The sequence below is a fragment of the Vitis riparia genome, chromosome 7 (assembly GCF_004353265.1).
Source record: "Vitis riparia cultivar Riparia Gloire de Montpellier isolate 1030 chromosome 7, EGFV_Vit.rip_1.0, whole genome shotgun sequence".
NCBI lineage: Eukaryota > Viridiplantae > Streptophyta > Magnoliopsida > Vitales > Vitaceae > Vitis > Vitis riparia.
The window spans coordinates 13,194,839-13,220,323 of NC_048437.1; the positions used below are offsets into that span (position 1 = coordinate 13,194,839).

A 25,485-nucleotide genomic window follows, 5' to 3' on the forward strand; every position below is an offset into this window, starting at 1 on the left:
CTAAAAAGGGAAATAAAAATTGCAAGCTTTGGCCACTCAATCATAGATGATAATCATATGAAATTGACTTTTCCTAACGTTAGCACAAAATACCCACCATAAAATTTCAACCATTTATGCATTGGTCATGTTAAATAAAAAAATTCATTTCATTTCTTGTTAACTATAATATTTGAATTATTTATCAAAAATAACTAAAAAAAAAAAAAAAAGGATGCTGAGGCTTAAAAGTAAATATTAAATTAATAAAGAAAAAGAAACAACCATAACCAAAACTAAAGATATTGAGCCACGTCAGCACCGTTGGATTCTGAGACAGCAAGGCAATTCGGTCATTTCAAGTGTAAAAAAATGCCCCTAAAAAGGAGGCCCCCCATTCAAATCAATTCCCATGAGACTCGCTCCACTGCCCCCTCGTCCCTGATCCTCCTCCCCTCTCTCTTTCTCTCTCTCATCATCATCATCATCACCATCATCCCCGTCGGCCTCCAGACAGATTCAGATACTGATATAGAGAGACAAAGATCCAAAGAACAAGAGGAGGGACAGATTCCGTCCACCCCATAATTTTCCATTTCTCCTTTTGATTGGTTAGTCTTTGGCCCTCTTCATCTGTTGTGTCAGAATGTGTTTCTTGTCTCTCTTTCTTCTCTCCTCTTTTTATCAATTTAATTTAACTTTCTTTTCGTTTTTTGACAGATGATTTATTATTAAAAAGCTGTGCAAATTCCAGATCTGGTCTCCTCCCCGAAGTCCCCACCCACGGAAGGTATCCTATGAGGATTCCAACCCCTTTCTTTTATTTCAGTTTTGAATGTGTTTTCCTGTCTTCCGGGGATTTACCGGATCTGATGCTTCCGCGTCTCTCGGATTTTGGGATTTGATTTTCTCGAGAAAATGCGGATTTTCCCGAGAAACTTCTCCTAATCTTCTTACTTCGTGTTTTCCGTCTCTCCGAGGTGTCTCCAGAACGGAAATCTGACGCGGAATTTTTGGTCCACTAATTCCGGGTAGAAAATCTGCATTTTCCCGAGAAAATTCACATTTGTATTCTGCTATTTTTTATCTCTCAAACATTTCCGAGGAGCCTCTGCACGCCGGTCGAAAAACGAAGTTTCTAATCCTTTGAATTTTTCTCATAAAACCGTGCAGTTTGTCGAGAGAAATTTGGATTATTCTTCTGTTTATCCAGCTGTTAGCGCCACTTTTGCTGTTATAATCCGTTCACTTTGTCATAATTCAAACTTTAGTCTTTTGTTACTTTTATTATTATACAAATATTTTGTCACTTTCCCTGATTTTTTTTCTTTTTCTCGAGACTGTGTGACCGACTTTGAATGAAAAATGTGGTTAGTATGTCCGTGATGGACCCGTCTACACTCCGAGATCGGCTTAGAACCAGAGAGGACGACGACGGCAGAGATGCTTGGGCCGGACTGACCCTCGGCGCCGTGTTGGGCTGCGAGAAGCGGCCTCCGCCGGGCCACATCAACCGAACCCTCCTGGACATTATCAGAGACGAGTCCACCGGTTACAAAGACGTTCTTGGCCAGCCGAACAACAACAACAAGATGAGCTGGAAGTCCTTCAAGGATCGCCTCCGGATCCGCCGCGCTGGAGCCGCCTGGACCTCCTCCATGCCGATCCCAGCCTCTGACGTCCCCACCAGAAGCCAGCTCTCCCGCCGCCAGTCCACTCGGGTTACGATGTACACCACCGATCCGCCGGAGCCGACGGAGACCTTCGAAGAATCTCCTGGTGCGCCGGAGAACCCCCTCCCCGTCGAGGCCGTCCAAGTCCATAACTTAAGGCCTCAGTTTTCACGGAACAATTCCATTCGTGCTCCGTCCCGGACGTTCAGCCGAGCCGACTCCACTCGCTTGCACACCGGAGTCACGGATGGGCCGGTGGTCTCGCGCCGGCTGTCGGCGGCATTGGCAGAAGAGCGAGAATTGCAAAGGGCAGAATCTGCGGCAGCTCTGGGAGGTGATGATGAGGAGGAAGAAGAGGATGAAGGGGAGGGGGAGGAGGAGGGGCCAGAGGCAGCACCGAGGATGTCGCTGATGGCATTATTAGAAGAAACAGACAGGCAAGCGGGAATAGTGGGACCCGCATACGTATTAGAAGAAGAAGAAGATGAGGATGAAGAGGAAGAAGGGGACAGCGGAGGAGGAATAGAATACAACTGCTGCGTGTGCATGGTGAGGCACAAGGGGGCTGCCTTCATACCCTGTGGACACACATTTTGCAGGCTGTGTTCCAGGGAGCTGTGGGTGAGCAGGGGTAACTGCCCTCTCTGCAATGGCTTCATCTTGGAAATCCTCGATATCTTTTAGAAGCCCAATTTCCCATCTTCTTCATTCTCATGGATATATGTCCTCTCTCCTTCCTCTCTGTTTAACTTCACCCTGTGGTCATGAATGCTGAATGAGAAGAAGGTAAAGAAGATGATACAAATTCCTGTAATGGGATTGGGAGTTGGGGCCATGGGTGCGGATGGCTTCTCTTGATTTCATTTTGTATGTTGGATTGTTTATTCCCCAGAATTCCTTTAAAAAACAGGCCAGTGGAATTGTACCAACAAAAAAGAAAAGGATTTCCAGGCTGCTGTCAGAGGTTTAAGGTTTTTAAGCTTGCTTATTTCTTTCAATCTATACAGGGTTTTCTTTTTTCTTTTTAAGTTTTACCCGCTAAATCATGATGGCTCAGTTTTTGGTAAACGGGAATCCTTGGAGGGACGATGGAAATGCCATTTTCTTTGTTTTCCGGTTTGAACAATAAGTACCATAATATAATAAAATACGAGGGATTTTAATCATCTCACTTTTTAAAAAAGAAAAAAAAAAATTGTTTGGTATTTTTTTTTTTAATTTTGCTTTTATAAAAGATTATAAATTCACTTTATATAATATAAACTAAATTTAATTAAAGTCTTGTTAAGAATAAAAGTAATTTTTTAATTATAAATAAATTAAAAATAGTTTTTTAATCAAATATAAATATTAATATTATAATAAAATGAAAAATTATATATATAAATATTATAAAATATGTAACATCTCGTAAAACTAGAATTTATTAATTTTGTTAAAGATAAATAATAATAATTGCTAATATTATTTTATTTTAAATGAATTTAAAGAAAAATAAAATTTATTTTTAAGGTATTAATGAGTCAATATTTTTTATTACATGCCTATATTTAATATTCAATTGTACATAATGTATTTTGAAAATTTTTATTTAATCTATAATTAATTAATTAGCTTTTTGAATTTCAAATTATTTGAAGATTAATAAAGAATTTAAAATATTAATTTAGAATTTATTTACCTAGTGAGAAAATTTAAAAAATATAGTTGTAAGTATAGGAGAAATATAACATAACACATAATATATTAGGTTTAGTCTATTACTTTTTTTTGTAGTTACTATATATATTTTTTGAATTTCAAGTTTTTTAAATTATTAAACTCATTAATAAACCCAATATAAAGTTTTGATTTCAAATTCATTTTTCAAATAAAAAAATCAGAAAATGTGTTTCTATAAAAATAAAAAATAAAAAAATAAAAACAAAACAAAAAAAAATATTCATTCTACATCAATTTTGTCTATAATTTTTTTGTATTAATTTATTATATTATTTTTTACTTTAAAATTATTTTTAAAAATACTAAATTTATTAACAAATCCAATGTATTAAGTTTTTCTTAATTTTGATTTTATTCACAATAAAAAATTCACAAAATTATGATTATAATATATAAAATCATTCAAGATGAATTCATGTTTACGATTTTTTAGTAGTAATAATGGATATGAAGTTTTTTAATATTAATTGAATTGATTTTTAAGTTTTAAATTATTTTAAAAAATTAATGAACTTTTTCTATTTAGTTTTACTTGGTTTGGAAACTATCAGTTTAATAAAGAAATGTTACAAGTTAAAAGAAATTAAAAAAAAAAAAAAAGCACATATAATTAAAGGGAGATCAAATTTGAAAATTTTTTGTATTGATATTGGGTGACAGGGAAAGAATGAAAGAAAAATATATCCTGTTTTATTTTATTTATTTTTTGTTATTTATTTATTTATTTTTTCTTATTTTCTTTTTTTTTTTCTTATGTTTTAAAAAATTAATGAAAACAATTTTTATTTATTGGCTATTTCATTTCGTTTTTACAGATTGTTTGAAAAAACAACCAAACAATGCCATAAATTTTTTTAAAATAATTTTTTTATTTTTAAAAACAAGACATTGTTTTGAAATCACACTAATAAACAAGCTTTTATTATTTAGAAAAAGAAAAAAACTCTCCAAGATGTTTTTTCTAAAATAAAAATATTTTTTTTTTAAACTAGGTGAAGTTTGAGAGTTTTGTTTTTGTTTTTTTTTTTTAAAAGAAAAAAAATTAAAGTATATCTATGAATATTATTATAAATTTATTTTTTTTTTTCCCATTTTCATTTCTAATGCTAGAAGATTGAAACAAATAGTTATTCTAACCTTATATTTTCAAATGCATCTAAACACAAGAATTGAGATCAATAAATTCAATCTTATTTAAGGTTAAATAGGAATGAAAATATTCATTTTCATTGCTCATTTTTTATGTATAAAAAATGACCTTATAGGTTAACTTTTTGCCCTATTTGAAATGTTGAAATAGAAATGAGAATTCAAATGAATTCCATTTCTATTCATAAAAGAATTTAGATTATTTTTTAAAACAAGAATAAAAAAAATATATATAAAATAAAATTTCACTTTCACTCAAATGTGAAAGTCTTGATTTATCTGTTTTAGATGATATAATAATTTCATTGTTATTTTATTTTCATTTTTATTTCTTTTTCATATATAAAATATAAGTATGTTTGACAATGATTTTAATAAATATTTCTAACTTTTTTAATGCTTAAAAACTTCTAACTTTTAAGTATTAAAAAAATTAATTTTTTTTAAATCACTATCAAATAAACTCTATATCCTTAGGGATAGAGAAACATTATTTTCCTAAAAATGTATAGACATTCCATGTTACCCTCTAACCTTTTCAAAGGAATTGCCATATTTATGTTAACATATGATTACTTCCTAATACTTGAAGTGAATATATATATATATATATAGAAAAGCATCATGGCTCCTTAAACTAATAGATAAAATATGTTTCTTCTATTTTTTTAATTTTTTTAATTTTTTTTTTTTTTTTTTTTTTTTTTTTGTATAACAAGGCAAATGGGACAAATAAATTGAAAAATAAAATATGAAACAAAAATTTAGGGCATATCTGGTAGACTTTTGTTTTTCAATGTTCATTTTATTAAAGGAAATTTTTAAAAATAATTTTAAAAATCAGGTATGACAACTTACTTTTAGTTTTTATTTGCAAAATTTAATAAAAAATAAAAAAAAAATTAACTTTATAAAAAAATTTGTTTTTATAATTTTCAAATATTTTTTATAAAAAAAAATTAATATTTCAATCACTCAATATATATATTTTTTTAACCTAACAAAAATCCTATCCAAATTACAAATAACATTAACCCATATTTTATTTTTCCTTACCTTTCCTTTTCTTCCCATTTTCCCTTTTTTCTTCTTCTTTATTGTGCTAACACACCCTTAAACTTCTTACTTTGGTAGCTTGGAACATCAAAATCATTTGTTGATGGGCCTGAGATCATACCTATGTTGGTGACATTTGTGGTGGTTTCCAATCATGAGAAAGATAGGGCAGGGATCAACTTTATTTATTGTGTGGAAAAGAAGGGAAAAAGGGAAATGACCTATGTGCATATTACTTATTGTTTGGGTATCAAGAGACTGTGACACCCACCTTATAAATATTTTATTTACAATATGCCCATATGGTGGAAAGAAATAGCATGAAATTAGATGTAAAATTTTCTTTCACAAAACAGAAAGTTGTGCAGGACCACCCTGCACAATGTCCACTGTTGGAAAATTTTCATCCAAGCTAAAGGCCAATTCTTTTTTGTCTATGGCCTTGGCTCAAACTGATTGAGTGAGGTTGAGATAAGGCCCAAAAAAAAAAGAAAAAAAAAGGGTAAGTTGAAATTTTCAATTCAGTGGAAGAGCATCACTGTCCAAGGTTCAATCATGAGCATAAGTTTTAGGAAGGTCTCAAAAATCAGCTTCTTGTTTTTTAAATAATAATTATTTTTTGTAATATTAAAAAATGGGTTTGTTTGTTTGTTTGTTTGCTTTTGGATGAGAATTGATTTGTTGGTAGGGCAAGGTTGTCTTTAGTGATGATATTAGGGAGCTTTGGACCCTTTGAAAAGCAAAGAAGATGCCTACAAATGGCAATGCCTATTAATCTACATTTTCAATCTCCCCCCCCAGCAGATTGACAGTGAAAGAGAAGATGGGCCAAAGCTATCCCTTTGGAAAAAGCAAAGCTGTAGATTTGTTGGGTGTTCCTTCACATATTTCTCCCTTCTTATTATATTTATTTCAGATTTTAACTTTAATATGCTTTTCAAAAGCAATTTCTAAATTTCCTTTACGGATTCATCCTACAGTGGATATAACTTGGGTTGGGTTGGATCTACTTTACATCCAATTTGAGTCTAACCTTAGTTAATAAGCATTATTTTCAAACTTTAAACCCAACTTGATTTCTAATCCAAACTCAACTTATCTCTAATTTTCCAAACTAAGGTTAAGTTTAGGTTAGGATCTGATTAACCTCATTAGATGGATTGTTTGGATTTTATAAGATTCGGATTGGGTTGAGTTGATCTGTTTATAAAAATGTCTATTTGCAAATAATAAATAATAGGGAGAATTATCGAATAAGGTAGATTGAATGTGATAATTACAAGAAAGGGTCACTTACCTCAAGAATTTATAGTGGACAATTTTACTAGGAATATGTTTTCGATATCATCTATAAATAAATTTGAGATTGTTAATAATGTGGGGCTCACACATGATGATAAATACAGTTAATCAATAGTGCATATCTCATGTCCCAAAAAATTATTTTTCACTTTTAAACAATGAACTCGCTCTTTAGCAAAGTTTTACTTATAAAAGTTAAGGATAAAGATAATTTTATTATTTACTTGAATAAAGTGCAAATGATAAGTCCAATTGAATGTTAGAATTTTCATAAAAATAATTTAATAAATTATGCATTATTAAACTAGTTTATTATTTTGTATTAATCATAAATTATTTTATATTATCACATCAATACGGTATATTTAATAAATTTGTCATTTTTTTACTCCTTTAGTGATGGTGGTTGAAAAAAATGGAAAAGTGAAAAATGTATTTTTTTTCCTTTTTTTATTTAAAAAAATGTGAGATTTTTTAGAGAACTTGCTAAAAAAAATAATAATATTCAATATCTTATAAATATAAACCATATCCTAATGTTATTATGTTGTTTTATATAAAACTTACAATTAAAAACTTTGTTACCTTAATAGAATAAATAATTATTTTTTAGTAGCACTCGTTAATTGAATAATATACAAATAATCAATTGAATAACACATAGACATTCAATGGAATAACACACAACTATATGTTGTGTAATATATCATGTGAAAAAAATTAAACAAAAATAAATTAAATTATGTTATAATATATTGTAACATTAGTGTATTTGTATTATAAGTATAATGCATTTATATGATACCTATATTTCATTACAAAAATAGTAATTCTAAAAATGCTTATTCATATATAGTGGTATTAACACATCATATCAGTATATTAACATCTTTCACCTAGTGCATTGAAATTATTTAATAATTTCTATATATATATATAATTTAAATTACAAGTCTCATGAATTCAAATTAGTATTTCATTTGGTTTTATAAATGATTCATAAATTAAGTATATTATGAAATATAGTATGAACATACAAAACTATCATTTTTATAAAAAAGTTCAAAAATTTCTCAATGTAATGTAAGTGTATTTATATTGTAATTATAACATTTATTTTATAATAAAAGTAATAATCTTAGAGATCACTTTTTATACTTCATTAATATTCAACATATCATATGTATTAATATCATCCACTTGATGCATTGAGAAAATATATATATATATCTATAAATTATCGAGTCTCATGAATTCAAATTAGTATTTCATTTGGTTTTAGAAATAATTCATAATACAAGTATATTATGAAATATGGTATGATCATACAAAACTATCTCTTTTATAAAAAAGTTCAAAATTTTCTCAATTAGGTTTTATTGTAATGTAAGTGTACTTATATTGTAATTATAACATTTATTTTATAATAAAAGTAATAATCTTAGAGATCACTTTTTATACCTCATTAATATTCAACATATCATATGTATTAACATCATCCACTTGATGCATTGAGAAAAAAAAATACTATGTAAAGGAATAAAACTATAGAAAAATCATATATATTTTTAAAAAATATTTTATTATGAAAAATAAAAAAAGATAAACATTCTTTATCATTTTCTTATTTTTTTTAGATAATCTAAATAAAAAATTAAACATTTTATCTTTCTCGAATTTAATACAAAAACATAATTTATCAATTTTAAATTTTAAAAAATATATGAAAAAAAATCATCATTTTTATTATAAAATTATGAAACTTGTTTTTTTCTTAATTAAATTAAAAATTAGAATAAAAATGTAAAAAAAAAAAATTAAATGTTATTTTGAAAATACTTTTTAGAAGTATTTTTGTTTTAAATGATAAATTTAAATAACAAATTATCCTATGATTATGTATAATAATAATAGTAATGTTTAAATCCAAAATTTTGATTTAAATTTGAATATTAATAATTACAATAAATATGGGGCCCACATACTATAAATGTCCTACCAAACAAGTGAAGTGCTTTTAAAAGGAAATTTAAATGAGATTTTTGGTATTTAAGCCTATTATTATTCTCTCATAGAATTATAAAAAAAATTACCCTTCCCAATAATTATCATATCCAATCTACCCTATCGCTAATTATCTTATAATAATAATAGTAATGTTTAAATCCAAACTTTTGATTTAAATTTGAATGTTAATCATTACAATAAATATGGGGCCCACATACTATAAATGTCCTACCAAACAAGTGAAGCACTTTTAAAAGGAAATTTAAATGACATTTTTTATATTTAAGCCTATTATTATTCTCTCAAAGAATTATAAGAAAAATTACCCTTCCCAATAATTATCATATCCAAGGGGAATAGAAATAGAAGGGGAATGGAAACAAATCACAAGGCCGGTAGAAGAGAGGAATTGAGAGAAAGATTTGGTTCTTGTTTGACAACTTTATCTTAGAAAAGTTTTATGTTCTTCAAAATAAAAATTAAGGAAAATATGTTTGAAAATCAAAAACTATTTTATGTTATTATTATCATTATTATTATTCTTTAAAAATAAAAGGGTGTTTCTAAAAAATATATTCTAATTGTTTTCACTTATTTTCTAATGGATGTTTTAAAAAACAATTATATAAACATGTAAAATGATTAAAAATGAAACAATAAACATAAATATTATGTTTAAAATATATTTAAAAATATTAAAAATATGTTAAAAATATTTTAAGTTTCCACACAAATCTTTGTTCTATAAAATATTAAAAAGTAGTTTTCAAAAATTATTTTTAATAATTATTTTTTAAAACAGTTACCAAATAGGCTTTTGGTTCCCATATTTACGAATTATTTTATTCTTATTTTCATTTTAAAAAACAATTCAAATTCATTAATGAATGAAAATAAAATAAATTTCTTATTTCCATTTTCCATTCCCATGTTTGAAATTGATGAATGGATTAAATTTATATGAATTGTATGTAAGGGTCATCAAGGGCTTCTTGTACAACTAGGAGTTGGGCCTAGCCTAGTACCATCATGAGTCTATAATAGCCCATTAACCCAATATTATAACAAAAACTTTTTATTTGTTTTTATCCATTTCCCAAGATAAAAATAATTTTTAAAGAAATGAACAACTAGTACAGTGTTTCATCAAGGACTGATCATGTAAAATATAAAATTATGTGTTTATCCTTCTCCTTGGTTTCTTCAAGCTAGGGGTGATCAAGTGAAATTTAAGAAATTAAATCCACTTGATGAAAATCAAAGATAATAATTCATGATAAAATGTATGAGGGATGAATGAAAGATTGTGGTGATTAAGATGTAACAAAGCAAAGGATTAACAATGAATAACAAGTAATCCAAATAGATTCATGTCTAGGATTAGATCTACACTTAAAATAAGATCAATTCCAAGCATAACTCAATTGTATTTTGAGCATTTAGATTTTCTATTGAAAGAAAGTCCTTGATTATCTTTACATCTACTCAAATATCAACACATGGATGATCTAAATGAACTACGATGAATCTAACTAATAGGGAAGTAAGTGTTCATAAAGAATCAATTATGCTAGTTTTAAGAGAGGTATAAAGAGATCCTTGAAAATAGATGAGAAAAATCACAAAACTTATAAAGAAGAATTGATTTATACCTTAGAATCAATGCGTTTTACTATTGATCTTCTTGTAAGGTAAATCCTCTTCCAGATGAGAAAAAGTTTAGCTATTAACCATGATTGAGAATAACTTCTTAACCATGTTTAGTAACCCAAAAAATGCAAAGAGAGGGCAATCCTAGGGGGAAAAATTTGAATTTAAAATTAAAATCTCTAAGTGGGCAAAGCTTCCCTATAACTAACAACTACCCTATTTATAGAGTTTTACATGCCAAGTCGCATAATTTGCTCACTTTGGTTTCCTCCATCGAGGTTTCCTTTTCCACTCCATTTCTATTGTCTCTTCAATTAACACTTGTCTTGCTTACTCTCTGGTCCAAATTCAAGAGTTTCTTCCTAGTTTTTTTGCATCAAATCTCACAATTCCCATAGTTAGCTCCAAACTAGGGCATTGACAAAATCATAGGTATAAACAAATTGATTTATATGTCTTTTCTCCACAAAATAGTTTTTTTAAAGCTTAGGAGATACCATGATTTGCATACAAATCACCTTCTACCTTGCCACAAGAGCCCTAAAAATGCCCGACTGCCATGTACAAATTCGATCAAGGGCATTTGCCGTTAGTATCTTACTTGTAGGTTAGAATAGATGGAGATGCCCAATAACTATAAAATCAACTATGACATGGTACATAAGATCAGTGCTTGGTCAAGGACACATCCTATCAATAGGAGGTACTCTTGACAATCTACTATGTGTTGCTTGACACGACTTGAGTAGCCATTAGCATGACATCCTAGGTATCGTTTGCCATTCTAGGGACACTTGCCCAAAAGCATGCTTCTTCATGAGATGAGAGTTGACTTTAACCTATGTACTCAACTAATCACAACATTGTAGATGAAATCTATATAAATGAGTTTTAGCTAGCAAAGAGGCTAAGTTTGTTCCCTCGTACTTGAGTATTGTCAACCCTCACTTTCATTCTTCCTCCTTTTTCCTTCATTTTTACCCTAAGCCCTGACTTAACTTTTCTTTCTCATTCTACTTTCATTCGATTCTAACTTGAGCGTAGCTAAGGTTCACTATAACTACACATTTGTGCTTGTATCCAACAATAGGAACTAGTTAGTTAACCAACACCTTATCGTTAATGTTGGATCAAGCCACACTAACGGACCCAAATCTAGGAGTTCAAGCATTAACAATAGAGATGAAACCCTTGAAAGTAATACTCATAGGACCAACATCAATTATTATTTTAGCGAGGTTATTGATTTATTGATAAATGATTAATTTATTAATTTAAAAAGAGTATTATGTTTCTATCATATACTACTTCACTTATAAATTTAAAAACAATAGATGTGATCAAAAGTTAATGTATAGAAGACTAAAAGGTGGTTTTAATTATAAAAGATAGAAAGATTCCTATAAGGAAAAGATATTATGAGTACTCGAGTGTGATATGTTTGGATGAACTCTCTAGGCAATATGGCACCCGGTTGAGCATGCCTCCCCGAGTAGTGCTTGCATGGATAGCTGATCGTAAATGAGTCCATTAAGCCTTTAGCAAGATAACCTGGCAATCGTTACACGTCACAAATGAATGACCATTCAACAGACATTAATTGAGAGTTATGCACAATAAAAGGGTAATTTTGTAAGCAAAAGGAACGTTACAGATGTCTACTTATAAAAGCAACCTCAAAGCTAGAAGAAAGGTACACAATCTAATCTTGGAGGAAGCTCTACCAGAAAATCCTCTCAAGCTAGTTTAGCCATCGAAGGGGTCTACCCCGATCAAATCTGGACACACCTTTTTCTTGCAAGTCCATCCAGCATGGGAGTTATAGAAGTTGCCTGAAGGGAGAATTGTTGTCCAAGTAACAACATATGTGGTGTCAAAATTTAATACCCTAAAAGATAAAAGTGGTTAAGTATGAGATAGTTTCACATAAGGATCTACAAATAGACTTTGAGAGCGTTTTGCAATGATTTTATGAAATGCGTGTTTTTGTCTTTTATAATACTTGGAAGATAAAATTTTTCAAGTTTTTAAAAAGTTAAAAACACTTCCTAAAATTACAATTAAATGCATTCTTAAAAGTTTAAACTATTAATCTAAAACATTTGAATTTTGTGTATTATTAGAACATTCATTTTTAGGAGACAGAATTGAAAGAAAAATATGATATTTCGACGAAATTATCGAAAAATTGACAAAAAGTCGGCTGATTATTGGTGAGGAATGAAATATCGACAATATTTTGTCAAAAAAATCCAACATTTCAAACCATGGTTATGCTCACGACCTAAGACAAAAAAAGAAAAAGAAATACAAGTGGAACAATCAAATTGGGGTTCTTTAGTATCTTATGGGTAAATAGTAGTAAATAGTCTTAATAGAAGCATCATGATATTTTATAGGTTTAAAGCAATATAACCACTTAAGTGATCCTAAGTGATTGTGATCATGAAATTTATAACGATAATAATTCCTAGTGAAATTTAATATCTATCATTTTGGATAAAGGAATGTCAATTAATCATAATACAAATGGATTTGAGATTGAAGGAATTTAAAAGTAATCTTGAAATATTGATAGTTATTACATTATTAGGTTATAAAAATTAGTTCATGGGGATCTTGTAGATAATGAATAGTAGGTCATAGGTCAAAGTAATAATTAATTAAACATTATTTTTTATAATATCATAGAATATTAGAGTATAATTGACTCTTTTTAATGGAATTATGAGTCACTTATAGAATAATTGAAATTTTGTAGAAGCCAATTTTTTCCTATGGATACTAGTAGTCCCTACAAGATCACAATTTCACATTACAGGAAGAAATAATGAGAATTACATTTGCGCGCACCAGGGTGCACGAGGATGCATAAGGTCATGTCATTTAATTGGATATAGGATAGTTCCACTCATTCGTTGGACTCTTATTTAAGCCCAATTAATGGGGCATTAATTATTTCAGCTAACCAAAGCACAATTTATATGTCAATATAAAGCCGGTATGGGGTTAAGGTTAGAAACATAGTGATACATGCACATTCAATTGAACAAAGGCTCCATTCTATCTCTCCCTCCACTGTCTTCTTCCTCAAGAAGTAGCCCTTACTACTTGTACTAGATTGTGATACGAGTCATCACGGTGGAAGATTAGTGGTCCTCGCAATCATCCCTTCATCGATTGGAATTAGAATTGAGAACATTCAAATGTAAGTATTTTTCATAAGAGGTTGATTCACAAACATTCTATGAATGGGGGAATTTCAAACCGTGCTTTGGCTATAAATGTGTATACAATAAGAAAATCTTATTTATGATTTCATTTCTACTTGAAACATTACAGGCCTTGGTAATCTGGCTTCTAAGCTAGTCACAATTGGCTCTTATTCTACTTCTCAAACAGTATTGCCTGTGTCATTCCTGTGCTTCTTAAATTATGATCAAGTTTTTCTTGTGGAGGCAAAGCTACCCATCCCTCTCTTCGTCTTCATCGTAGTTGAAAGGTAGTGGAACCGACTTGAATGCCCGGTACTTGCCAACATTATTTAAATGTTCATTCTCCAGCCTGATCAATATACAAACATAAGCATATCACTGGAAACGAAATAAATCAAGTCTCATTGTCAGCATCATGTCAACCCACTGAATTGATGTCTATGGTTCCCAATTTGGCCCTTAGAAGAAGTTTTACCTGAAGAAATTCCATATGCCACGACGGATAATCTCAAGGCAGGCTACGATTGCAATTAAGCCTTCTCTATGTATGAAAGAAAACTGGAAATCCAACACCGTTTGCAACCAGGCAAATCTCAGCAAGACATTCAAAACCTGAAATATTTTATCAGCTTTGTTAGATTTAAATGACTATTAATCCTGAGAGTTAATTAATAACCAATGAGGATGCCAGGTAGCTTCCTTCCAACTCGTACCATAGCTCCAAAATATACACTCTTGTGAGGGACAAGGAGTTTGTCTCTCAACCAGCGGTTCTTAGCATGCTTTTGGAGTAAGCCCCAGTCAAAAACAAGGTCCCAGTATGTATTAGCGATTGCAGCAATTGCTGAGGAAATCCAGGCGACGATCCTCCAACGCATTCCCTTGTTAAGACTGTATGCTGTCCTCAGACTAACGGCTACTATGGTTAAGAAATATTTTAGCCCATTATATCCTTGTATCAGATCTTTCTCTTCAAACAGGCGTCTGAGGCACTGCAATGGAGATAAATGGAACTCTCTGTGAGGTGCTAGCCAACCTTAGTAGACCATGTTTTCACTGTTGGAATAACTGGAATTGGCCTCGGTGGATCATTCTAATATTATTTTTTTTGAAGTCAATACATCAATTTTGGAGGAAAAAAGAAATGGTGAAGATACCTGAAGAAGGCGAGACCAGCATGGAACCACAGCTACAATGAAGTAGAAAGTATTATACACAGCATTTGTTTTACAGGTGTTCCGTCTATGTTTGTAGTCTCCCCAACCATAGTAGCAAATGTAGAACTCCAGACTTCTCAATGCTTGCACCTGCAACAGAATAATAATATTCAACGCTTCTATTTCAAACAGAACAAAAATATTTGTACGTTTCACATATATGGGACAAGAGACTATATAAACCTGGCTAGTTAGCTGATCTGCCAAGAGAAAATCTGGGAGTGTGACCTGCAGATGAAAGACACATATCACTAAATAAACTGTTTTTGCTCCATTTTGTTAAGTCTTTAAATTTGTAACTCTACCTCCATTTATTACCTTATAGAGAGGTGCACAAAAACAATGAAACAAACATGTGAGAAAGAAGAATCTACTGGAGCGATATATGATGTTCAGCGGGAAGAGCAGTATGGCAATCACAAGCTGCAGAAAAGAAAGAAAGAAATCATTGAGGTGCATTCATATTTTGGTAGTCGGATGGGGGCCAAGATATGGAATGAATTAGATTATCTTACCAAAAGTAAACCCAGGGGAATGAGTTCAGTGACTGCTTGGTAATCTTTTGTTTTTGGGTCCATCTCCAAGTCCAGGTTTGATAGCACACTCGCTAGTGCTAACACTGCAAGCCCAAAACCAAGGAAGAGAACTTCTTGGTGGCCCAATTGAGTTCCTTGCTTGAAACCCAGTATAAATGAATAATTGACACGGTATCGCCTCCAGAAGTATATATTCCCAGCGTACATGAGCATGTGCAGAACAATGAACCCAAACAAGCTGCAAGTTTAAAACGACCTTTTAAACAAATAAAGTTTCTGTCTTTCAAGGAAATTGAAACTGAAGTTAGAAATGCTTTCCTTTGGGGTCTGTTCTAGTAACCAGATTCAGTAAGTGTTTATGATTTATATTCACACACATACACAAGCCTTGCTGGATAAGAGTGTGGAAAATTTCAGTCTAATGTCATGTGCAGAGCCTTGCTATTTGCTGCAGCCTGTGCCAACCTTAATGGAGGGTTTAGTGCTAAGTTGGTTGCCAGCACCAGCTTTTCAAAAACCTTAATTATTTTCCAAGTACTTATCATTGAAATTCTGTTGGGTTAAGATGGTGAGGCAGAAGAATTACAGAATAAGCTGAAGAAGAAGAAGAATCACCAGGGGAGTACTCTCTCTCAGTTACCTGTAAAGAGGAAACATGTTTTCCATGTACTGTGCTCCCTCTTCCTCAAGATGAAGGAGATGGCGGGCGCGTATGATCAAAATGAGGGACACTATTAGAGCTACTGTGCAGCCAGCAAAGAAACCTGAAAATTTTGCAATAAATAAATTCAAGAAAAGACTATTACATTGAGAAATAGAGCATTCCAATGCTAAAATGAATATGTATTTTTCTTTCCATTTATTTTATGAAGGTCAAATTAGATTACAGTACTAGAAATCTTACCTAGGGAAAATGTTACTCTATGCCTTTCTTTCTTTGCTTTGGGTCTCAAGATGTTCATCCCTTTACTACGGTTTGAGTTAGAGAAATGCTTGACGAAGGTAGCTTCCACCCTCTCCATTAGCTTGCTAACCTTCATAGATAGATGCATATTCCCAATTAAAATATATGTTAGCTCAGGACAATGATGCATTGGATGAGAAAGCAGCTGCCACCCAGTCCTTAATAAGCAAATGCATCATTAATTATTTAGAAATTAAAGGGTATGCTCTTGCATATTATGAATATAAAAGGCTCACCTTGTTAGAGCTGCCAAGGGAGGATTCGTCCACCATTTTCAAGTAAGATTTTGAAGCATCTCTAGAAGTAATCTGCAAAAACGGGGCAAAATATGGATTAAAAAGAGAAAAGCATCTACTGTCCTACCCTAAGAAATGAGGAATGAAAAAGCTTAATGTTCTTTTGTTCTTCAACCTGTTCATGTTTTAAGCCAACCTTTTTGAAACTAATTCTGACAGTAATTTAGAAAAGCAGACCATAAATGTAAAGGTAAAGAAGTGCTTTTGAGAGGAGTACATACCTTATCGTATTTCTTCATGATCTTTGAAAAAGCCAAAATATTCAAGAAGCTGTTTGTTCATGATCATTATAATTAGGATCAGTGTAGAACACCTTTTAAATTAAGGACAGGGAAGCAGCCAAACTGAATGATAATTAAAATAGCATTTGTACCTGTAGCTTTTGAGAAGGCGAAGCTTATGATAAAATTCAATGAAAGCTTGCTTAAGTTTTTGCTCAACCCTTTCCAGATTCTCTCTTGTGAAGTTTAGAGCTGTTGGCTGAGGATTAAGGAATCCTTTGATGGTGGAACGAGGAGTCTCCAGAGTGTTGTTTATTTTCACCCGATTAAGTATCTGTAATGGAGCTGGCCTAGTGGCCCTAATGCTATTTGGCTTCTCTTTTAGAATGCTATGGTTGTTGGTAGTTTGGATCTTTTCCTTCACTGGCGCTCCTTCACTTGGTTCATCTGATTGCTCATGGTTGCTGATTGATCCACCTTCTTGATCTATTGCATCCATGTGAACTTCTCTTCCTGAGCACCATGCATTGGACACCCAAATTAACCTTTCATAAGATTCACAACCCCAATTGTACTAGTTTATTTGAAATTATTATCCATATCTGCAGAAGTGTTCTCATAATAAGAACACTATAAAACAGAATAAAAGAGCACTTAAAGTAAAGCATACACTTACTGCTTGCTCTAGCCCCGGATGGAGTAGTAGCCGATAAAGCAGCTGTTGAAGTTGCAACATCCATGGAAAGGCGAGTCATCTCTGCCGATCTATCAAACAAACCTTGTGGATTCTCCACCTTGACCCGAAAAGCGATTAAAGCGTCCATTTGCTTATTCAATGATGCTGCCTCAGTCATCACTTCTTCCACCTTAGACCTGTAAAACTTGTCAACTTTATTGAACTCATCATCAAGTCTTCTAAAGTACACAAGCTCGTATTCTGCCCCCTCCTCTCCTAACATGAGAAACGTAGTTTCATAGCCTGCAGAGCCATTTTCTTCTACTGAATTGACGAGAATAGCTTGGCTTTCAACATCAGATTCAGAGGAGGTCGTGGGATGGCCGTTCCTTGCAAAGTGAGTTAGGCCACTGAAAGCTCTGTAAAGTGTTAGCTTTCGCATTAGCCGAGCGGGTGTGGCTGGTGGCTTGTTCCTTAGCTTGAAACGCTCCACTTCTTTTAGAAGGGTCTTGAGAAGATTGTAATTCATATATGCTTCTTGCCATTCCGGCACCATTTGTGACGTGAACTCCTTCCCAAACTTCATGTTCTAGTTGCAGTGTGGAGCAAGGGGTAGAAATGGAGTGGTACGAGTTGCTCTAAAGACCCTTATATTAATGCAAAGGGTATTTATGTTGATCTTCTTGTATTGGCCCCAGGCGTAAGAATTTGGGGCATGCAGTACTGGGTTGGGCGTTGGTGGAGACAAATGTGGCACACTTTATAGGAGGAATCCAAAAGCGTACGGATTATCCTACTTCGGTGCGTGGAAAACAAATTGATTACAGAATACGTGTGCGTGAGCAGAGAGACCGCTTCAGCTGCATTCTTTTTCTGTTGGTTAAAAACAACATCTCAATCCATACTTTTAATATAAGATTTTAAAGAAGTTGTTTATTTTTTTTTTTTAAAAAGAAGAAGAATGCATCTTGAAATGGACACTAATTAATCACATTTTATACTCCTTTTCCATCTTCTCTTCAACGTTGGTGTGATACCGCTGCTCCCACTATAACTATTTCTCCACAGCATTGCTTCTAGACCAAAAAAACTCTTTATGACTCTTCTCTCCATCTTTGGAAGAATATTTCTTCAAAAACAGAATCTAGTAAATCCACCAAATCATCTCTACTGACCCTTCGTTTCGAAGAACTGTTGATTAGTGGCCCCGAATTGACCACGTACCTACAAATGAACCATGTTGTCAACCCACTCCATCGGCCAATACCATTAACTATTGTTGCCTGAAAAACCTTGCGTTTGAATAATCTCAAAAGTCATGCATTTTCCCAGTCAAAGATAACGTGATCCGTACTTTCAATGAATCGACTTCGTCAGCTCTAATTAATTAGGGGGCAAAAAGGTTGCATGAGCAGAATGCAGCCGCTCAGAATTAGTTATTTACTAATGTCATTGAATAATCCTAATAAGAAACCATCCTTTTGAATTGTCCTAGCAGTCATTAAAGCATGTTGAAGTAGGCGAGATCAATGTCATCAACGTATAGCCTTGCCTCTAATTGAATAATGTCTTTCTAGAATCATTCCAAATTTGAAAAAAAAAAAAAATCAAAGTCAGGCATGCATTCTGCATTCCTCATGAGTACGTGTGCCATATAGATCATAGTTTAAAGTCGCGGTATCGATCATTGATTCGGGAAGTCCTGTGGCACATCGGTCTCGGTATCTCGGATCAGTATCGGGTGATACGCAAAAAATCTAATTTAAGAGCTCAAAATAATTTTAAAAAATTATGAAAATTATTAAAAAGTTAAATACAAATAAGTAGAGTAAAAAATTAATAAAATAAACTTCTATTATATTAAAATTATTCAAATTATAATAAAAACATACTTTTAGGATGATTTATAATAATATTAAAAATCTCTAAAAATATTTTAATTTAATCACTTGATAATAAATGTTTCTTATTGAAGATGAAAATAATAAAAAGTATTTTTTTTTTAAATATTTAAATTAAATTGTGGACCTCGCATTTCGGCTCAATACGCTTCCCACTCGATGGCGAGCTCGATTTTGTATTTGAAAAATTGATTTTTATTGATTATTTAAAAATGACTTGGAGTCGCCACTTATTTTTGTTTTATTTTTAAAGGGTAAACAAAATAAGAAAGAAAAACCCTAAGTGTGACTCCTTATTTTGGAAAAGGCGGTCTGTGAAAAACCGGATCGGGTTCGGGGGTCAGGTTACTTATCGGGAAGGTACGGTAAAGACCGTAGCACCCCTCTAAGTCCCTAAAGACGGGTCTCTACTAATAAAATGAAGCTGACGTAGCAATCAATGTAAAAATCAATGAATACTCGAGTCAATCATGCACGTATGAGAGTCGGAAAATGCATATGAATTAACCAGAGTGAGATTGAGCGCGTACCTGGGCAACGAATCATCATGCGCTATCAAGAACGAGGGTAAGTACACAATTAAAGAATAATTTCAAGCATGTCATAGAGCAGAATGAATCAGTCATGTGTGATAATCAAATCAATCCATCAATCAATCAATAAAAAAAAATCATATATGTCGGGCTCCCACCAAAGCCCATTTATTTTAGCATGAATTAATTCCATAAATTCCATTAGTCGAAATTACGAAATTTAAATTCATGCTTATCTTAAAACATTTAAAAATTTGAGAAGTTATGAAAGTTGCATACCGAAAGATGATGGCAGCAAAATTTTATTAAAAATGTGACTTTTAAGACCTAAAAACTCTAAGATGAAGATTTTGGAGACTTGAATTTATTTAATAAAAAAGAATTTGGAGGAATTATCTACAAAATGGGACTTAGGAAAATTATTAAAAAAAATGGGTTTGGAAAAACTATTTTTAAAAACAAAAATGAAGAAAATGAAGATGACACGTGGCATGAGAGTAGCAATGCTAAAGGTGACCATGCAGGATCCTCGTCAATGAGGATTTGATGAAGTGTTCTCCCTAACTAAATCTAATAGCTGTGAAGTCCCATACCAATAAGTCCAAGTGTAGAGTAAAGCCAGACTTTGGAATCCCATATGCTCTTCCGACTGGTTACGTGACTCAGCGGGTCCAGAATGATGCATCAAATAGAACCTGAAGCCATGAGGCAAGCGAGTAGGCTAGATGTCCATTCAGCAGGGCATTGGCATGGTTTTGATTTATATCACAACAGTTGTTGGTTCAGCAATCATGGATATTCCTTAAGAGTCTGCTGCAGCTGCGATTCAGAGACTCTCCACCGTTGATTTCATCATCATGCTTCACTTCAGAATTCTGGACACCATGGATGGGATAGAGAGATTTGCGATCTCATCTCACCCAGTATTCGGTGACTGCAATGGTGCTGGTACCATAGAGAGACATCGATCAAACAAAGTGATCATGAGGTAAAGTGTTTCTTGCAACAATTTCAACCTGAAGCCTATTTCAATAAGCCAATTGATCAATATGTCCCGCATCCCAAACATTGATGTCTGACCAAGCTGACATATAACTTTGCATGGATGAATTATATGCCTGCAACTAGATAACCCAATAGTACTAGTAGATTTCTGCATCATATTCAGCAACTTCTAAGTGATTGCAAGTGCCATCCATACTCGGTGACTTTTCCAACCTCCATAAATTCACCATGCTCCTCCAATTGCCTTGATCTTGTCATTGCTGCATGGCGGGCCCTAATTGCTTCCCATAAAATTTGTAACTCTCAGAAAAGAACAAAAGGTAATCTCTGTTTGAATTGATGGGCGAGGGGCTCTTCATCCATGGCAACTTCATCAGCGTTAGGAGATGATGACACTGAAGAAGAAGAAGCAGATGGAGCCGCGCTGAAGCTTCTGAAGAATTTGAAAAATTGTCTCAAGAGGTTCCACGTTCGATCCGTCGAAGCTCTATTCGCTAGAGCTGCAGTCGCCATTTTCGAAAGCTGGCTCTCTTTGCTGTCCACATTGGTGAGGTCTTTTTCTTACACTTCCTGGCGTCACCACAGAGGCGAAGCACCCGGCGGAGGGTCAATTTCTTTGGACCATGCTCCTGGTTTTGGTGATCGAGTATGGAAACACCTTTGCTGCTGCTGTGATGGAAACAATCCAAATGCCATGTATGATGTTGAGTAGTGAGTCCATGCTAGAACTACAGGAATCACAATGACTTTCAGAGGTAACTTCCCTTCCAGTTTCAATGCGGAACTGCTCAGATCTGTCTGGGGATTATCACTACCAGAATTGGCAGTGAATGAGGGCTCCAATGATTATAGATTGCATCTCTGACATTTCAATCTGAAATGAACTTTTTCCATCAGCTGGGCTATCATAAGATTTCATGTGGAGCATAATAGAATCATAAGGAGGAATCAAGGCCGATTCTGCAGGCACCATAAATCCACATATTCCAAGTAATGCGGCTGCACAAATTGATCGAAGCAAACTGGATTTACCACCCCCATTAGGTCCTGTCAAAAGAAACAATGATTTCATATCAACTGTGTCATGCACAACACTGCCTTGTGTCACGTCCAACCAATATGGTGATAAACCAGTTATCTTCATCCAATTAGCTCCATCCAGAGGTTCCAAAATCAAGCATTTCAATGAGTAAATCCCTCTCAAGTCCAGCTACTTTGAAAGAAAAGGCGGTCATTCTAGAGACAAAGAACCCAACTGATTAGCTGCATTGGTGGCCTACTGCTGTTGAACCACATTCCTCAGAACCTCCATAACCTCTACAACCTTGGCTTTCAGAGCATCAGGGGACTCGAACAAGTGCAAGACCTCGGTCTGGTCCATCTCAAGAAACATGCCAGTCACTTTGGCCGCCATCTCAGGCTCCAGCTGCTCCACAAGTGGGTATAAATTCTCACCCAGCATCGTCCGCTGCTGCCATAGGTGCTTTGCATGTTGCCTCTCTATCAATGGTGATGGAAACTTCATTTGCATTAACATTAACACAGATAACCCTCTTATTATTTTTCATCTGCTGCAGCCATACTCAGATGTTGAAATCTATGGAGATGAACTTTGTTCAAAAGGCGTTTCTTGAAGACTACTCTCTGGAAACCCCCTCTAAGCTGAAACTGTATTCCAGTCGTAGTTTCAGGATCTGAGACACAAGTGTCGATATTTCTAGGAACAAAGATATCAACAAACATTCTCAAACCCCCAACATCTTGACAAACAGTAGGGAGATCCTTAACGGGATCTTCAAAAAAAAAAAAAAGGGGTTTATGATGCAGTACTAGTGAAAACCAACATCTGCTTTAACTGGTTTTCTGCTCAAACCTCACTTGCACAGATGCCACAAGTAGTCTCTAGAACCAGACTCATCAACCCAAACCAGGCCACACCACGCTCATGTCCCATTCAATTAAGTACAGAGGCAAACGTGAAAGGAGCACTTACAAAAACAGAGTATAAAAAACAGAAAATTAATGAGTGAAACCCTGTTTCATTGTTTCATCCACGGGCTTGCAAGAGGGTTGGGAGACTATGGATTCATACAAAACAGGGGGATTAAATTCTGAAATATCTCACAATGAAGCTAAAAACCAATTTAAGTTACTCTTCAGCAAAGCCAAGAAGAAGAGAAAGATAAAACAATGACAACAAACCCACAATCATACCAGAGATTAGTGAAAACTAAACATTCAGTCTGATGCTCATACCCAAGACAAACAATAATCCATAAACAAGATGAAGAAGAGAATGAAAAGGGTTCATACCTGAAACTTCTTGCTGAAACCTTACCGTCTCTCTATAGCCAAAATCTCCTCTCCAGCAAGTTTCTCTCCACCACAGAAACGTACTCCTCTCTCTGAAGCTCCTCCCTAAATCCCCCCTCAAAACTCCCTGAATCCTCCCGAAAAATCTCCAGAAATATGCTCTCCCTCTTTTCTCTGGCTTCCCTCCCTGGTTTTCTCCCTCAACCTCTCTCTAAATCCCAGCTCCGCTTCTTTCTCTCTGCCCCCTCTCAAAATATCTCTAACCGCAGCACCCCAGACACCTCACACAGCTGCCTCTCTCCACTCTCCTGCAGCTGCCATCCTCAACCGTTTTCAGCTTTTTCTACTGAAAGAAATCTCCACATGTCAAGCTTCCATTGGCCATCAAAACCACTAACTTGATTCTTTTCTAGTCAATCTGGAAGAGACATGTGGCTCCTTGAGAGCCTTCCACCTGCAAAGAAAAACTTACAGCAAATGTGATAAAAACATGAGCCCCTAAATGGGGGTCTACAAATATGCCCCTCTTCGGTAGAGTTTACGAGTGTAAGGAACATGAACACTAATAGTGAAAAGCAAGTGTGAATAGTGAGTGGAATGAAATGAACTCTACCGAAGAATCAAAGAGACCCCCATAAGGACACTGGTGAAACGCAAAGTCACTCAGGCTAGTAGACGAACACAAAGGCTCTAATCCTAAAAGAGAAAGATGTCTCAAAATGCCTTTGAAGCCACACTAAGGATCCAGGTTCCCTCTAAGACGTCTCCAAAAGTGACTCGAAAATCGATTGCAAAAATGAGTAACGGTCGAACCACCTTGAAGTACGAGAAAGAACGTGTCCAAAGGAGACTCCCTATGTGACCTACATGAGAATGCCAAGCGTAGGATGCCCAACAACATGACTGAAATACGTGTCGTGATCTAAAAAAATTGTCATGTGTAGTGGAAGGGGAATCCCAATAGAGCAATGATGATCAAGCAATAAGCTCCAGGTAACCGAGTGAGGAGAATGACTCTGAACAACCAAAATGGAGGAATAATGGTGACTCAGAATGCAAAGAAGACTCAACTATGCAGGCGTGACTCGGAGGTGAACAAGACTCAACTCAATCCAACAAAACAATGACTGATTGATATAGGTGCGGTCTCGACTCGAACTGAACATAAACTGACAGAAAGATGGTCGATCGATATAGGTGCGGCCTCGACTCAAACTGGCACGACGAATGACCGATTGATATAGGTGCGGTCCTGACTCAAAAACTCAAACTGATAAGATAATGACCGATCGATATAGGTGCGGCCCTGACTCAAACTGACACGATAATGACCGATCGATATAGGTGCGGTCCCAGAAACTGAACTGATAGGAAGATGGCCGATTGATATAGGTGCGGCCCCAACTCAAACTGACACGATAATGACCGATCAATATAGGTGCGGTCTCGACTCAACACAAACTGATATGACGATGATGATAAGATGGCCGATCGATATAGGTGCGGCCCCGACTCAAACTCGAACTGATAAGACAAGATGATGAATGACCTGATCAAATGGCCCAAAGCCAAAGGATAACCCAGATAATGATGCAAGCAAACTCAGGAGGGGATATGCCCCAGCATGACAACTCGAAAAGGTCAACAACTAGATCAAAGGTGAGTGAAGCCTGTGGAAGGCCCGATGCTCTCGGAGAAGGGGGTATGCCCTAGTATGACCACTCGGAAGGGTCAACAACTAGATCAAATGTGAGTGAAGCCTGTGGAAGGCCCGATGATCCAGGGAAGGAGGGCATGCCCCAGTATGTGACAGTGAACAGACTGAGATATATAATATCTCAAAACTACTGTACTCTGAAATATGCTCATCCATCATGTAATGAAAATGTCCAACCTCAGATAGGTAATGCCAAACAGGACCATGCATCGTGATACCATGCTGACTAAACAGAAATGACTGACGAATAAAAACAATGATGACTAGTGCTCAAAATGCGAAAAACAAGCAAATCAACACTCAACATGCCAACTGTCAAAATGAAAGCATCATCACTAATAAATCAATAATCT

The 25,485-nt window shown here is 34.1% G+C and overlaps 2 protein-coding genes across 5 annotated transcripts; one reads left to right on the top strand and one right to left on the bottom strand.

Annotated features, from left to right (window-relative positions):
* Nucleotides 1–397: 397 nt before the first annotated feature.
* On the top strand, nucleotides 398–2,680 carry LOC117919140. 4 transcript variants are annotated; one of them, XM_034836235.1, is made up of 3 exons: nucleotides 398–590; nucleotides 700–769; nucleotides 1,153–2,680. In XM_034836235.1, exon 3 carries the CDS (start codon nucleotides 1,338–1,340, stop codon nucleotides 2,334–2,336), a length of 999 nt encoding a protein of 332 aa, XP_034692126.1. In that variant the 5' UTR covers nucleotides 398–590; nucleotides 700–769; nucleotides 1,153–1,337; the 3' UTR covers nucleotides 2,337–2,680. The 4 variants fall into 4 exon arrangements, with proteins under 4 accessions (XP_034692126.1, XP_034692127.1, XP_034692128.1 ...); XM_034836236.1 differs by having other exon boundaries at nucleotides 1,319–2,680; XM_034836237.1 differs by having other exon boundaries at nucleotides 1,355–2,680.
* Nucleotides 2,681–14,002: 11,322 nt separating this feature from the next.
* On the bottom strand, nucleotides 14,003–18,249 carry LOC117918053 (phosphate transporter PHO1 homolog 3-like). The gene is made up of 13 exons (XM_034834584.1): nucleotides 17,664–18,249; nucleotides 17,140–17,500; nucleotides 16,988–17,036; nucleotides 16,707–16,778; nucleotides 16,411–16,540; nucleotides 16,147–16,270; nucleotides 15,486–15,744; nucleotides 15,289–15,393; nucleotides 15,154–15,198; nucleotides 14,911–15,060; nucleotides 14,467–14,745; nucleotides 14,229–14,365; nucleotides 14,003–14,102 (listed from the first exon to the last, which is right to left on the bottom strand). The coding sequence occupies exons 1-13, from the start codon at nucleotides 18,247–18,249 to the stop codon at nucleotides 14,003–14,005; spliced, it is 2,397 nt and encodes a 798-aa protein (XP_034690475.1).
* Between the last annotated feature and the right edge of the window lie 7,236 nt (nucleotides 18,250–25,485).